The 16,025-nt window shown below is 40.2% G+C and overlaps 1 protein-coding gene across 15 annotated transcripts in view; it reads left to right on the top strand.

Annotated features, from left to right (window-relative positions):
* TNXB (tenascin XB) overlaps positions 1 to 16,025 on the top strand; it is a 743,838-nt gene that overhangs the window by 448,692 nt on the left and 279,121 nt on the right. For 9 of the 15 annotated variants that reach the window (XM_086924535.1, XM_086924538.1, XM_086924537.1 and 6 more), the window contains exons 6-8: positions 278 to 544; positions 3,921 to 6,809; positions 13,115 to 13,135. In XM_086924535.1, coding sequence (XP_086780661.1) covers positions 278 to 544; positions 3,921 to 6,809; positions 13,115 to 13,135 — 3,177 coding nt within the window. The remainder of the gene's footprint in view (positions 1 to 277; positions 545 to 3,920; positions 6,810 to 13,114; positions 13,136 to 16,025) is intronic. The other 6 variants (XM_086924531.1, XM_086924530.1, XM_086924541.1 and 3 more) reach the window with 2 other exon arrangements.

Here is a 16,025-nt window from a genome sequence, read left to right as displayed (position 1 = left end):
TCCCACTAAATATGAGGTAGAGAGTTTTCATACTTTACAGAACATCCTGCCCTCTACTTTCTTTGGAATCCTGCTGTCTCCTAAGGCCCCAAGACTGCATAAAAAACAGCAACACTCAGAGCAAGAAACATGCCTGGGCGTGAGACTAAGGCAGATGGGCTGTAGAAAATGAAGAGAAGAGACTAATGACCCCAGGAGGCTCACCGTGAAAATTTGAATGTGAATTTTCCTCGTGGGGATGACGCGTGACATGTTTTGCTTTGTCTTCTATCTTCAGGGATCGATGGGCCCAAGAACCTCAAGGTGACTGAGGTGACACAGGCGTCAATCACTCTGCACTGGGACAGGCCAGTGGCCACTGTTGACCGCTACCTGGTAACCTATGCGTCAGAAGCTGGAGTGGCCCGTCAGGTCACGGTCCCGGCAGGAAGGAAGGAAGCCGTCACACTTATGAAGCTCGACAGTGGAACTGAGTATGCCGTGACTGTGACGGCAGAGAGAGGGAGCGAGTCCAGCATGCCTGCCTCCACCACAGCCACAACTGGTAGGTTCAGTACTGAGAGACCTGCATGACAGGCCGATCCAAAGGCAATATCAGAAGTTCCTGTACATAAACCCAGCAAGCAACTTCTGGTTATATTTTGGGGGTGATTCAGGGGTAACCTGCTTTGCAAAACATAACTTCTTCCCTTTCTTCACAGCATTGGATCACTCGAATCCATCTACATTAACAGTTCTTTTTCTTGTCTACTGGCTACACAGGGACATTGAAAGGAGAGCCCATATTCATGACGCAGGATCACTTTGGCCTGTCACAGCCAGGCCATAAAACTCCAGCACTAGTTGTGGTTGCTGCCACCTCTGTTGATCTGTTGTCCTCGGCTTCTCTCTGCGGCCCAAACCAGGAGAGCATAGTTACTGGCCCTAAGGAGGGGGGATAGAGGAAAGAAGACTCTTCACATTCTATTTATCTGGATGTGTCTATGGTTGAGATTGGAGGCTCAGATACAGGGCTCCCTAAATTTAGGCCAGAGTAGCGGCACAGGTTAAAAGCATGTGAACTTCCACCAAAAACAAACAGAACAGAAAGGACAACGGCAGGAAAGGGGAAACAGGTTTTCATGATAAAAAGAAAGATCCTGAGTGGGTATAGAAGAAAGTTAGAGAAAGTGTTAGGGAAGAAGGAGCATTTAAAAGAGGAAGGAGACAGAAAGTGAGTAAGAAATGGAAGAGGTTAGAGATGGGAGCGAGAGAATGGTTTGGAAGAGAATGAAGGCAGATGAGAAGGGTAACAGACAGAACTTGAGAAAAAGAAGGAAAATGTAAAGCTCTTGCATAGGTAGGAGAAGAGATGTACGAGGGACAGGGATGATGAAGTAAGAGAAACAGGGTAAGTTAAAGGGAAGAGTGGCAGGCGAACATAAAGAGGTATAAATATATCTATATATATATGTATATATATATATATATATAAGTGCCATTGAGTTGGGTAACAATAAACATATGTTATTCAGTGCCAAGATACCCTTGGGTGAACCTGCGCTATACAAAGAAACGTTATGTTATTTAGGCATTAAAGGAGCAAAAGATTGAGAAAGGAAGATGATAAGACACCAAGATTCGTGCTGACAGGTAGAGAAAGAAAGACTATGATGTAGGAGAAGAGAGAAAGAAAGGCTATGATGTAAGAATTAGAAGGGCACCCAGGAGCCAATTAGAACAGAAACAGAAGGTGGAAGCAGAAAAGAGAAGGGGGGACAGAGAGACAGCCCAAAAACTAAAAACACTGGAATGTCAAAGAGTCTGAAATGGTAGACTTACAAAAGAATGTTAAGACTGAAGGAGAGCAGGAGAGGAAGAAATATGGGAAGAAGTATAGGAGAGGCTAGAGGGCGCTAATAGGAGAGCCGAAGAGATGTGAGAGATATGAAGCAGAGGAGGGTCAGCAAATGTGTGCGCGCCATGGTCTGTAACCCCACACTCACTCACTCCTTCCAGAAACTTCAAGACGCTTTTTAGTGTTCTGTGCACAGTACTACTGACTGCACATTTGACTTTACAGATCACGTGGCTTGATTTGCATTTAGAGATTCTGTTCTGATTCTGGCCTCTGGGTGAATTTTAGGGGTTTCCCAACAGACAAGTGCCTCTGAACAGCTGGAAATGTCAGTCACTTGTCAGGTTCAGGCTAACGGGACTAAAGGGAACCTCCTGAATTCTACATAGGCCAGTCTTCTGTAACCCATTGTTATTCTCTCCATTTCCTTTTTGGCTTCTAGCTACCGAGTATGTATTATGTTCTGATTTCTCTCAGCAGGAAGGCCTTCTAACCCCCGACAAGGAAATCCAGATGTAAGTCAAACACTGGGTCCTAATAATGAGAAAACTGAGCATAACTGTGGTTAGCGTTGCAGAAAAGGAGAGGCCGGGCTAAGGAGGTCCATCAGTTCATGGTTTATTTATTTTTTTAGGCAAGACTAACAAGAGGTCCCTTTTTTATTTGCAACCCTAAATGTGTAGAACAAAAGCGTTAGCATGTCGGAAATTCCAAGCCAAAAGTCCCGCCAAATGTTGAGGGAACGATTTCAAAATAGCCCTCAGAATCCAGTCCGTGGTCGGCTCTAGCATGATGGCAGAAGGTTAGTGATGAAAAGACAACAACAACAACAGTTAGCCACTTCAGCAGAGTAGGCACCAACATTCTCACATTTTATTCGAGAGATAGAATGGTGATTTCTATCAGAGTGTATTTGTAATGTGATTAACGTTTGACTCTAAGTAGTAATATACGGGAGTGATATCAGATATAGGATAGTGCTATGGTTAAGATAGGTACCTCAAAAGGGAACCTTGAATCACATCAGCAACTTTCCCATATATGTTCCCCTGTGGGTGCACGACTGGGCCTTCTGGAATTTGGCCGAACTCTTTCACAGAAGTGCTTGCATCAAGACTTTGATAGTTCTAAAGCCTCCCTAAAGGAATTCCATAGCGCAAAATAGGGACCAGGATTGTACAAAAGTTTTCTCTTTGACTCCCAACATTCCAGACTGGTGCATGATCAAACTCAAAACATTCTTGCAGTCTTATACAGAGACGTTAGCTTTCTCCTGAAAGATTCTTTTCGGAGGCTAGAATTGCCTTGTATTCACCCACTGTGATAGTGATCAACACGAAAAGGGACATGGCTTTCATTGTAATTAATTTGAAAAAGATTTTTCAGAAAAAGAATCGATGTAGGAGGACGTCTGTTTGCCGATCCCAACACTGGCCTGTCCCATGGGGCTTAGCCCATCTGGTTAGAAGTCAGAAGAATCACACCGATATTTCCCAATCTCGCAGCAACAATGACCTTCAGTTTTAGGGATCAACGCTCATTAAAGGTGGAATCTAATCTGATACAAGTCTTCTTTCTGGTGTATTTCCTCTCCTTATATTAGGAGGCATAGCCCAAAGATCTAGTGCCGAATCAACAGCGTATTGAACCTGCCACCACTGAGGTGGCAGCATTGATGGTATCATTTTTTAAGCTTTCCTTGTGTCTTTGAACAAGCAAAGCTCCAGAAAAGAAAATCAAAAATAGGTACAATTTAGAGTGGTTTAGTACCAACGATGTAAGTGTCTCTCTTAAGACTGTCTATTGAAATTAACAACTAACTTTTCAAGTTTTCTTTTTCAGAGACCGCAAAATCGTTTGCATCTCTATGCACTAATAATGACAGAAAAGGGCATGTTAATTTAAAATGTTATATTTCGATCGGTGAAATATATTGATTTAACATATACCATCTTAGCAAGATGCTTTACAGTTTCGCAATCTGCTGCAGTTCTTTATTGAAACAGTCAGGGCTGTAAGTGCAGAAGTTGACAAGTTACCTGTTCTCTTCGCTGATTAAAAATCACTCATACTTTCACCTTAGCTGCAGCGGATGGTGCAGGTGGACCAAGACGAGAGCCTACGGTGGTGGGTGTTGCTGATGGAAGGACCGCTGGCTATAGCCAGGTGGTAAAGAAGCTGTCCCCGACCTCACCAACTCCCAAGGTCAAGGTGACAGATCAAGCCGGTGGCAAGTCACCTGAACAAAGGTCACAGTTGACTGACGGAGAGAGAATCGTCACTACAGTCATCACTGGAGAGGAACGCCAGAAAGTGCTGCTCCTCAGCAGGCGGCCTTCCACCAGTGAAGAGGAATTAGGAGTCACAAAAGTTATCGCTGAAGGGGAACGCCAGAAAGTGAAGCCTCCCAAGACACACTCATCAATGTTCAAAGAGGAGCGAGTGATTACAGGAGTCAGTACCACACAAGAACCCCCCAAAAGCAGCGGCCCTAATCTAAAACCAGTTGTCATCAAAAAGGGAAGAGTGGTAACCACTGTCATTACCAGACACAAAAACGTGGTGCAAACAAATGAAAAACATTTGCTTACCAAAGAGGAAAGAGTGGACACAACTCCCCAAACAAGGGGACAACTTCCACTTGTGACAACTTCCAGTGGAAGACCTTTGGTTTTGAGAGAGGAAAGAGTAGCGAAAAAAGTTTTGACTGGAGAAGGAACTTCACCAGTTGTGTCAACTGGCAGAAGATCCACAGGTATGAAGGAGGAAAAAGAGGTTACAAATGCAATCACCAGAAAAGAGTTAAAAAAGGAGGGATCAGTCGATGATAGATCTACATTGACCACAGTGGAAAGAGTACCTACAACTGGTTTCACTGAAGAAGTGTCCCCTGAAGTAATGTCTACTAAGAGACCGTCAGTAACCCGAGAAGAAAGTGTTATCACTACTGTCCTCACCAGGGAAGGAGCTAAAAAGAAATTGCCAACCCATGGGAAACTACACACGAAAGATGGGAAATTTGTAACAACCGTGACTACGGGAGATCAGTTCCAAAAAGTTATGTGGCCTACTAAGAGCCCTCCACCACTTACTAAAAAAGAAAATATTGTTACAAGTGTCAGTGGAAGGGAAGGAGCTAAAAATATTTTGTTAACAGATGAAATATCTCAGGTGACAAAAGACACAACAAGAAAGGATATTTCACCCACTAAAAAGCCACTAATCGAATTGTCCTCCATTACCCCCAGTGAAGAGTCTCAAAAGGTTGTGTCCTCTGATAAAAGGATCCCATACGATAAGAAAGTAAGAGTGATCGCTATTAATATAACTAAGACAGGATATAAAACAGACTTATACTCAACTACGAAGCCTTTCGTTCCGAAAAAGAAAAAAGTGGTCTTGGGTACTGTTACCAAGGAACAAGCTGAAAAAACTGTATCCTCTGAAACAAAACCAGAAGAAAGAGAGTTTACAAAAGTGATTTCTGAAAAGCAATTGCCCAAAGTAGGACACCAGGACAAAATGCCATCCCAGATTACAAAGGATAAAGTGAGAGAGATTCTCATCACAGGAGAAAATTCACAAGAAGTTTTGTTACTGGAAAAAAGACCTACGCACTCCAAGGAAGAAAAAGCTACTGTATCAACAGTGGCCAGAAAAGAACAAATGCTTGATGTTGGAAAGAAGCCAGCCACAAACGGCAATACGGAGATCACAGGTTTGAAGAAAGTAGAAGATACCTACAAAGTTGTGTCCCCCACTAAAAAGCCTGGTGCCTTGAAGGAAAGGGTTGTCACATCAACTGTAACTAAACAAGGGACAAGGAAAGAGAGTTCCTCAGATGCAAAACCGATCCCAAAAGTGAGAATTTTGGTGTCAACAGTAGAGACCAAAGTTGTTGGCAAAAAAGTGCCTGCAGCTGAAAAAAAGCATCCATTTAAAAAAGATGGGAGCATGATCACGAAGGCTGTTGAGAAAGAGAAACGTCAGAAAGTGGAACCTCATGGAAAGAAGCCATCTTCAGTGAATGAGGAAGTGACAGTTGGAAGACCAACAACACTTGACAAGAAGGGTCCTGGCAGGGAGAATGCCACTGCTTCAAAAATCAGAATGGAGTTTTCCAACCAAACAAGTTTAGTGGGCTCACAAACAAAGTTTTTTCCAACAAATGTCCTCATGTTAGAGACCGTGATTCAGAACATCTCTGCAAAGCTCTCGCCATTCAATGGAACCCTGCTGCAAAGACTTGAAAGCTACCTTAGGGCTACCTCCTACCCCCTGCGAGAGAATCAAACCATTAAGGCAGTGGCTAAGGCCATATTCCTCTACCTAATAAACAAGAAGCCGAACAGTGTTAGAGAGATTGTGTATGATCGCTTGGCTGAAAAAACTCCTCCTGGAGTAACAATGCCTTTAGCACGTCCCACCCTTTCCAGTGGTAAGGTTAAAGCCCAGGGGACAAGAGTCACCCCTTTAGTAATGCCAGGTGGAGACTCAAACTCAGATTGGAAGCCAAAAGTTGCAAGAAGAGCAGGTCAACAGAAACACACAACAGGTGGTCCACCAACTATGGAAACCAGAAAGGAAGCCAACACAGCTAATAATAGACTACTCAAGACCACGTCAGTACCGCAGGAAGAAAGTTATAGATCTCGAGATGCCCTGCATGTAGAGAAGACAGCACTTAACAGGACCACAATGGACCAAAAGAAGCATGTCCGACCTCAAGTTGTGACCCGTTCACCAACAAGCATTGTGGTGTCTCTGGACGGCCTCAAGGGCCACTCCAACAGTGTGGTAATTTACTACAAAGACATTAGGACAGACTCTACAGGTCATCGATTGGTATTTCCTGGTGACGCCAATGTGGCCAAGATCTCTGGGTTGACGCCCGGGGCGACGTATCGTATTGACCTTCATGGAGTCTTCAAGGGGCAGTCTTCCAAGTCGTATTCCATTGTCACCTCAACAGGTAGTATTTCTCTCCCTCTCTCACTGGGATGACATCCTGTTCATCCCCGAGGCATTTCAAATGCCGGAAGCTCACACGTACTCCAAGCCGCATCACTGCACGCTTTTTTCTTGTTCTTGGAGAATGATGGAGAGCTGTCCATCTACAGATTCGATGGCAAACATTGTGGGATCCTCAATGCTATGAACTGCCACCATTAACTCTTCATGTTTTCTTGTTGTTCTTAGACTAACACATGGAGCAAAGAAGGTGATGCTCGTGATTGAGGCGGAGCTTTTGCTGATGACTGTGATCTTTTCACATCATAGAAAGGGTGAAAGTCTTCTCCCACCCTCACGCTTATTCTGCACTTTAACAGCCACTGTTCTGCTTTTGGAAGCGTCAGAGATGTGCTTGTGTTGGGTATTGCCATCTTGCATTGACACTAACGCTAAACAGGAGCAGTCACATTATGGCAACTGCACTGCTGTGCCTCTGCCATATTGAGCTACCCCTTCACCTTGCTCACAAGACGCACGCAAGTGGAAATATGCATGTATGCAATGTTTCCTCTCAGGGTGTCCACAGCTAATGGCCTGACCTCTTCAGCTCTCTGGCGGCAGATGGGCCATGATGCCCTGAATTCATTGCAACAATAACTTCCCATCCAAGAGAATGAACTCATTCGTTCCAATGCAGACACCCTGACAGGCTTCATTGTACTTGTAATCCAGGTCATAGGAGAATGTGATACCAGATGTAAAGGTGTTTTTTCGAAAGCAACACAATATCAGTTCTCACGGAAGGTGAGTGCTATTGCACTACACTGTAATGATAGAGGCTAACTATGTAGTTATGAGCCTTGCTGTGAAGTTATATTCCACCTGTGAATCCAGAGTCTCCTTGTGAAATTTGGACCGGCCCTTAAGGTTTCAGCCCCACTGACTGCAAAGTTAGAAACGGACAGTGAAGTAAGAGTGCAAACATGACTGTGAGCCTGATTGTGAAGTTATTAAGCTAGAGTGTGGAGTCTGATCCACGGCATGGTGTAAGAACCATATAGCAAGGGCATAAGCATGTTAGAGCCATACAGTAAGCACATAACTTACAGTGAAGACAAAGCCTGGTAGGGGAGTTAAGAGACTGATTGGGGTGGAAGCTTAAAACAAACTAAAAGTTAGAGACAAAATGTGAAGTTAGGTACTAGTTATGAAACTGGCGACCAAATTGTAAAGTAAGAGAAACTAATCGGTAAGTCACAACCTTACTGAAAATTAAGAGCCGGATTGTGAAGTTAAAGAGCTGAACAGCAGCGTTAGACCCCTGCATTGTTATGAGAGCCATACTGGAAAGGTATAACCTACATTGAAGTCAGAACCTGGCCTGGATGTTTAAACTTCATTGTGAAGTCCTAGCCAGACCAAGAAGTAAGAACTAAACTGTGAAGCTAGATCCTGATTATATAAAGTTATAGATCCCAAATGAGAAGTGAGAGGCCAACTGGATGGTAAGAGTCTAACTGCTAATGTAAAGCCTAGTTTTTAATTTGTAGAGATTGACAGTGGGATTATAGCCTGTGCACAAAACTGTCTATCTGCTGTCTAGTTAGAGAAAGACTGTGAAGCTGGAGCCTAATTATGAAGTTAGATCACGGAATGCAAAGTTCACCACACACCGTGAATTATATTCTGACTGGGAAGTTAGAACTCGAACAGTTGGGCTCTGTAAATTTACAGAGCCCACCTGTCAAGATAGTCTATCTTGGATGTTAGAGGCGGAGTACTAAGTTATATACCTGAACTGTGAAGTTAATGCTCATCTATGGAATTAAAGCCTAACACTGTGAGGTTGTAGAGCCCAGCTCGGACGTTAGAGAGGCCTACAGCACAGCTGGGAGTCCTCATGGAGATGTCATTATGCTCCAATGAGAGATCACTGAGCTCTTTTGTCATGCTGCTGAGCTTAACTGTGATGCAATCTGTTTGTTGTTATTTGAGGAACATATGGCCTGGATTATAAATATTCATATGTATACATCCATAGCCACATACTGCATATTATATATGATATATAAAGATAACATATACATATAATATTGCAACTTTATGTGCGCATGTATGCATTGGTACCCTTAGTGACATGTGGAAGATACTGTGTACCTCTTGTGTTCATGCTTGCCTTGATATACAGGATCTGCTGAATACCTTCCTAGAACAGTTTATTTCACATTTTTGCGTTGGTTTCCGGGAAAGGCCGATGCTTAGAACCTTTTGCTGCTCTGCAAGATTTTAAGTCCTTCAAGTAGTTACTTAGGAGGGGAGAAACTTATGAAAATATTTTTAAGAAGAACACATTTTTGGGACATTCGATCAAGTAGTTTACATTTCACCTGAATTTTTTAACCTCAAAATAGATCTAAGGGCATTAAAAAAGCTAAAATAATTTACAAATCAAAAGCATAGCATTTCATGCACTAAATTAAAACGTATTAAAATGTGCACCTGCTGGGTGAAATGTTTCAAAGTTCTTCTGGAATTGGGCATGTAAACTTAAAAGGTATATATGGATTTCATAAAAATGTGGAGATTTAAGTAAATAAGTCATATCATTAATATATGAACAAAAGAAAACTGACCTATCTCATGAACATTTCTACAAAGTATGAGTTTCATAAAATGGTAATTATTCACTGAAAGTTTTGAAGCTAGTTAAAATTATTTAAATGTTGTAGTTCTAAATACTATTTCAAAGAATTTATTATTAATTTGTTAAAATGAATTATTTTTGCAAACACTATATAATGTTATTAAAAGTGTTACAAATATGTGGTTGTAAAATAAAGTTTGCACATGAAAGCTGCCTGCTATCCTTTCGGACTCAGTCCATGTTATATAAATTATCTTATTAAAATAAACATAGCTTCTAATCTGAACTTTTTCAACTATTTATGTAATAAGTCTAACTACTTTATTCTTAAATAATGTGTATACATTTTAAGTACATATGCACACTTTTTTTTAAAAAACACATATAACTACTGAACATTTTTAAGAAACACTCAATTTTTTTTAAACTATTAAAAGTTGTAGCAAAATATTAAGAGTTTTTAACATGTTGGAATTATATCAGTTTAAATGTTTTGTGGGAGTTTACAAAAATTGTGCATAAATCAATAATAAGTTGTAAACAAATGCATGGATTGAACGGGATTTCTCATTTAAAGTAGCAACCATTACACTTCACACAAAAATACATTTATGGAGAAGAATGATATCTCAGAATTATACTTTGAGCACAAAATAACGAATTATTCAGCTTTCTATATTAAAAATAGGAGGGTAATTAATTTCTTTTCAATTATTGACATTCCTACAAGAATGTAAAACATGTCAGTTTTCAAACTGGAATTGCTAGGGGTGACAGGAAGGTGGTGCTTCATATGGGATGCCAACGCTTCCTCTGAGAGATGGAGTACCCACTCAACTAGAATTTTAGTCCATATCATTCTTTAAGTAACATCTAAGGCCAATGTTGCAAAATGCATTTGTTCCCTTCCCGCAGCAGAAACAATTGTATATGCCTCTCTATGAATAAAAGGCAGGCTTGTGACTCCCATTCAAAGTCTTAGCCCTTATTATATTAGCTCTATGGAAGCTAATGCCATACTCTGATCAGTCACTAGGCATCACTGCAGCTGACAGGAGATTTTGGCAGCTACCGCGAGCTTGTGATTCAGACTGACTATCCATTCCATACTACTAGTACAATCTGTTAAATAGGACAAATGGGGTGATACGTAATACTTTGCCAACCAAATGTGAAATAAATCAATTTTCTGGGAATATATATATATATGTGTGTGTGTGTGTATGTGTATATATTATATATATAATAATTATATATATAATAATATATATTCACATATATATATATACACACACATATATATATATATATATGTATATATATATATATATATATATATATATATATATATATATATATATATATATATATATATATATATATATATATATTTATGTGTGCTCTGTGTGTGTGTGTGTGTGTTTACATACATGTATGCAGATGATGCATGTTTAGAGACTATGGTGCTGAAATTAAGTTTAAACTTAAGTGACTTTATAGAAATGTTTGATGTTTTAATGTTGTACACTTTGAATGTTTTAATGTAGTTGAGACAGAGGACATCATTTGTCCTAACAACCCTCTCTTTAATAACACTGTGAGGTGGTAGAAAAGCAGTTATCCATAGGCTGTCCTACTTTGAACCAAGATCAGCAGCTGACGAGAACTTGTTAGTTTAGTATTCTCAGAGGAATTTTAAGGTACAGGATTAGCTGTTGCTCATTTTGGACATTTCAGTACATATCTTGCACAAACTACGCAACAAATACGAAATGCCATTTTACAAGGAAGAGTAAGAAAACACAGCAAGGGAACAATGTTTGACTAGGCATGGAGAGTTAGAAATGTCTATTTCAATTTCTCAAGGGGATACTTCTAGAGGGCCATGGGCAGAGTGGGCATGAAGACTGAACTCCTCTCTCATATCCTGAAAATTATCTCATCGAGGCTAAAGAGGCCAGTTGTAGAAAGGGCTGGAGGGGAAGCGGTCTTTCATCTCTAGGAAAAGATCCATCCAAGGATAAAGACCAATCAAAACATAGACCTGATGTTCGTTTCTTTTCCAGTCCCTGATGGTATTTTCTTAAGGTCAGGCATGAGGTTTACTGGAAAGCCCAAGGTACTGTACATGTTTTTGCTTTATCTTTTAAACCACTAGAGCAAATGTAGCTTATGCTTCGCTAGAATATCACCTCTGTATCTGCCCGTGGTGTAAATCGTGTCTCATGAGAAATAAATTGTGTGTGAGTCGAATACATTAGGTCGACAGCAAGCCAGAAATAGAGATGATTGTTGACATGCAGCATTTTCCAAAGGGAAGTGCAGTCTTCAAGCTAGATCATCTCTTTGGACCAAGAACACATTAGAGATAGTTGTGAACTAGATTAAGAGCATCCCATTCAAAGACAATTGGGCCTATTTACAAACTACATTTTGTAGTACGTTTAGTAGTACTGAAACAGTACTGCTAAACGTCCTGCAAAATGCTGTTCACAGACCCATGAGTGTAAACCTCTACCTCCACCTCTCCTTTCTTTTTTAAAGCAGATCCTCACACATGCAAGATTACTACAACTTAGCAGTAAATGTAGGAGGGACCAGGGGGAGTGGCAAGAAAAAGGGTTCATACTTACTTTAAAGAGGATGAGTTTAGGGAGTAATGAGGTGTGATTTAGGGAGAGACATTGAACCACCCACATAAAAGTAAGTTAATTCCTATTTTCCAAACTGAACTTTTACAGTTACTACAGACAAAAAAAGTTCCAAAACAGTGGTAAATTACTCCATCTCAGAGCACAGCAGGACAGTCCACCATGACACATGACCAACTACTCTTAAGTAAGTAGCATTTTTCCAAAGCAAGCATATGGGTGTCTTAGCGCTAAGTGTTCCTGAAATGAAAATACCTATCTACTGGGAGTGAATACAGAAGAGGCAGGTTTTTAACAATTTTCTGAAGGAGGATCTTTTGGGTTGGGATCTCAGGATGAGAGGCAGATAGTTCCACTGTCTGCAAGCCAAAAAAGAAAAACATCTTCTGCCCCATCTTGCTTTCTTTATTTTGGGAACCACCACTAATTTTGCAGTGCCAGATCTGAAATTACGTCTAGGCACATGCCAGAAAAAAGACTTCCTAAAATATGCCGGACATCCACTATATGAGGCCTTGTGAACAAAAGAGAGGGCCTTAAATCTGAAACGTTCAGTTACCAGCAACATTCTTTCATAGAAAATTATGACTTAAAACAAAAACCCATATGAAATAATGTTAATTTAAATACATTATGCAATTTATTATTTAATAACAAAATCTTTTAACAACTTTTTTAACTGATAAATTAATGTAACAATTATTGGTATTAAAATATAACTAAAGTACTTTTAATTAATTATTTACATCACTTTTAAAAGTTATTAAAGCATAATAACAACATTTATTGTTTTAATTTAAATGTGCATTTATTTTTTAATTTAAACACCAGAAAAATGTGTTTTGTTTTATTCATTATATTTAAATTAATTATAAATATTTAAGATGAGTGCTGTAGCATATTTATTTTTATTCCACATTTAAAATAAATATGTAACATTCATTTACATGAATATTTAACATACAAATATGCTTACTATTTAGTTTCATTTTTTAAATGAACTTTTTTACTTTCCCGGTACTGGATCAGAAGGAGACTTCACACGCTATGGTAAGGTATAGGAAAAACAAAAAAAAGTTTTAATACAAATTCTAATAAATTAGTAAAGATATGTATGTATTAACTATTTACATAAACCAATTTTATATGTTTATTTTAAAAGCAGAACAAATAAAAAAATGCTACAACACTACTAACTATGGGGCCTATTACGATGGTGGTTGGTCGGACGACCGACTGCCATCCCAGCGGTATTGGGACCTCCCGACAATGTCCCATCTGACGAAGTACAATGGACCTGCCAGCATAGTTGCTGGAAAAGTGCTCAATAACACTGTGGCTTGTGCTGCGACCCTGGAAAAGGGCCACAGCGTAAATCTGCAGTGTTATTGAGCTCTTTGTGCACATTCATGCACTCTGTGCCAAGCACCATATGGTGCCTGACACACAGTGCATGAATGTGTGTGGGGGCTCTATATGTGCCTCCAAGGCCACATTTTATTGGCCCAAGGTGGGCGGGGGCCAGGCTTGTGGCCCCCAACTCCCTTTCCGACAGCCTTTTCATGAAAAGGCTGTTGGAAAGGGACTTTGTAATCCTTACTGCCTTCATTGTAGGGAATACGGTTCGACCGACACCCGACGGTTACTTTGAGCCTGATGGAAGTGTCGGTTTGTCCCTCCGACTGCTGGGGTCCGACCAACTGCATCATAATGTGGCAGTCGGACCACAATCCTCGATGTATGTGGGACTGTCACCGACAGTCTGTCGGGGGCGGTCCAACCAATATCCTTATGAGGGCCTTAATTCTGAATTCAATTGTTAATTAATATATTACATTAAAATATAAGTCTTTTTCCGGAGTTTAAATTAAAAAATACATTTAAATTAAAAAAATTGTGTTATCTTAATTCATAAATTTAAACAAGGTTGTTATACTATTTTATCACTACATAATAAATGTTCGATTTTTATATATTATTTAGTATTACATTATATATTTATTTATCTGTTTTAAAAAAATGTAGCTTTGTTTAACATTATTATCCACGGGGTTTTATTATAGGCCCTGCCTTCATTATTTTATGTGGAAGGATATTGCAGTACTAATGGTTGGCCATGTGTTGTGCTGAACTTACTATTGCTTCTTTTAGGCAGTAGTAACTTATGCTCTTAAATTAGGCTCTGCCCTCTTTTTCAGGGTGTAAAAGTATGTACGTGTACGCTTCTGAGTAACTTTATACTTGGATTTTGTGAATGGCCAAAAGTAGTAAAGTTACTCTAAAGTGTAAATTACTCATGCAAATTGCTCATATGTGTATGTTACCTTTGTTAATAGAAATGTGTCTAGGACAGGAGCCTCTTTCTGTCCTTTGAGGTTTCGTAAAATGAGGTTTCATGCAAATGAGGGAATCTAATTGCCTTTGTGCCCTCACCACATTATGGACAGGGAAGAGCACTGAAAGTGCAACACAAAAGGGTAGTGCACTTTCAGTGTGCCTCCTAAAGGCAGCCTTCCAGAGGCTTACAGCATCCACCTGCAAGGGGATCTCTTTCCCCTCTTCAATCTGTAGGTGGGATGCTGCCTGCCCTGTGAAACATGGAGCGGCTTTGAAGTAGCTACTCTGTATTTCACTTGAATGCGCTGCCCCCATGGCAGCACCAATTTCCAGCTGTTCTGGGGGCAGCAAATTCTTTGCAATATGGAACGATGTCCCTGTTTCCCTCCGGCGCACCTTCTGAGGTTTGCCAATGGCGCAAACAGGGGAAGTGTGCTGTGTACATAATACAGCGCCATATTTTAAAGGATGTGTACTCAAAAAGGTTATGGGTCCTAACCACTGGCCAGCCTGGACCTCAACAATTGAAGAATTTTAAAGGATAGCAGTACATTGTATATAGATTAGAGCTAATTAAACAACAAGTTGAAAGACATACCACCCGTCTCTCAGATCTGGTTCATCTGTTGGGAAAGATGAGCTATAACCTTTCAGTGAAGTAAGACTATCACGTATTTACAAACTGAATCACTTTAAGGTGCACAGAAAGGGGTACTTATAATATTAAACATGCAGTAGTCATTGGAAGACAACAATACAAGATTTAGTTAGTGGTGAAACAAGAACTAAGTGCCCATGTCCAAGTGTCGGAAGTGGAGGTGTGCCTTTATTCTTGTGGAGAAGAATGTGTTACATCTCTGTCTGAACACAATGAGGTTGGGATTTTTTGTGGATGTGTTCTCGGTGCAAAGGTTCCTGCTTTTGCTATGCAGTGCTTGCCAATCCTGTTGATGTTTTTAGATGAAAATGAGTAAACTCAAGCTGGTGGTTGGCTGAACTCATGTAGTAGCGAGACATTTTGCTTTATACTTAGGCTGACATTGTGCCTGAAAGGCATTTAAAGATATGCAAGGCATATCTATGTTTTAAGATTATGCAAGGCATATCTAGGTTTTACTCACTATTTTTTAATGGATTTGACTGTCACAGAGAGCCGGTGAAAGCTGCCGATGGAAGTCCCTATTTTGTATTTTTGGGAGACAGTCCATCTGGTATTAAGAAGGCTTGCTACAGTACACATAGTCAAAGTTATTCAATGACATTATGTGAATGGTTATTTCAATGGCACGTCATTTGTTACTAGACTTATTTATTTATTCTACAGAGTTTTAAATAGCGCGAACTTGACCCGATTCGGGTATCAAAGCGCTTTACACAGCCTCAGTTGCATTACATGAGGACACATTCATTTTTGTTAGGCACAGGGAGATTAAGTGATTTGCCCAGAATAACAGGATGTTCAGTGTCATTGCCGAGACTCGAACCTAGTTCCCCAGATTCGAGGTCGACCGCCCTAGCCGTTAGACCAACTCCTCTCCCCTACTTGTCTGCTGACTGCTCAATTGTGTAACTGCCTGAAGGGGTTGATGTGTACCTCAATTGT

Source organism: Lissotriton vulgaris, chromosome 5 (assembly GCF_964263255.1).
Source record: "Lissotriton vulgaris chromosome 5, aLisVul1.2, whole genome shotgun sequence".
Classification (NCBI taxonomy): domain Eukaryota; kingdom Metazoa; phylum Chordata; class Amphibia; order Caudata; family Salamandridae; genus Lissotriton; species Lissotriton vulgaris.
Note: the sequence above shows the minus strand (reverse complement) of the source record. Positions and strands in the feature narration are given on the sequence as shown.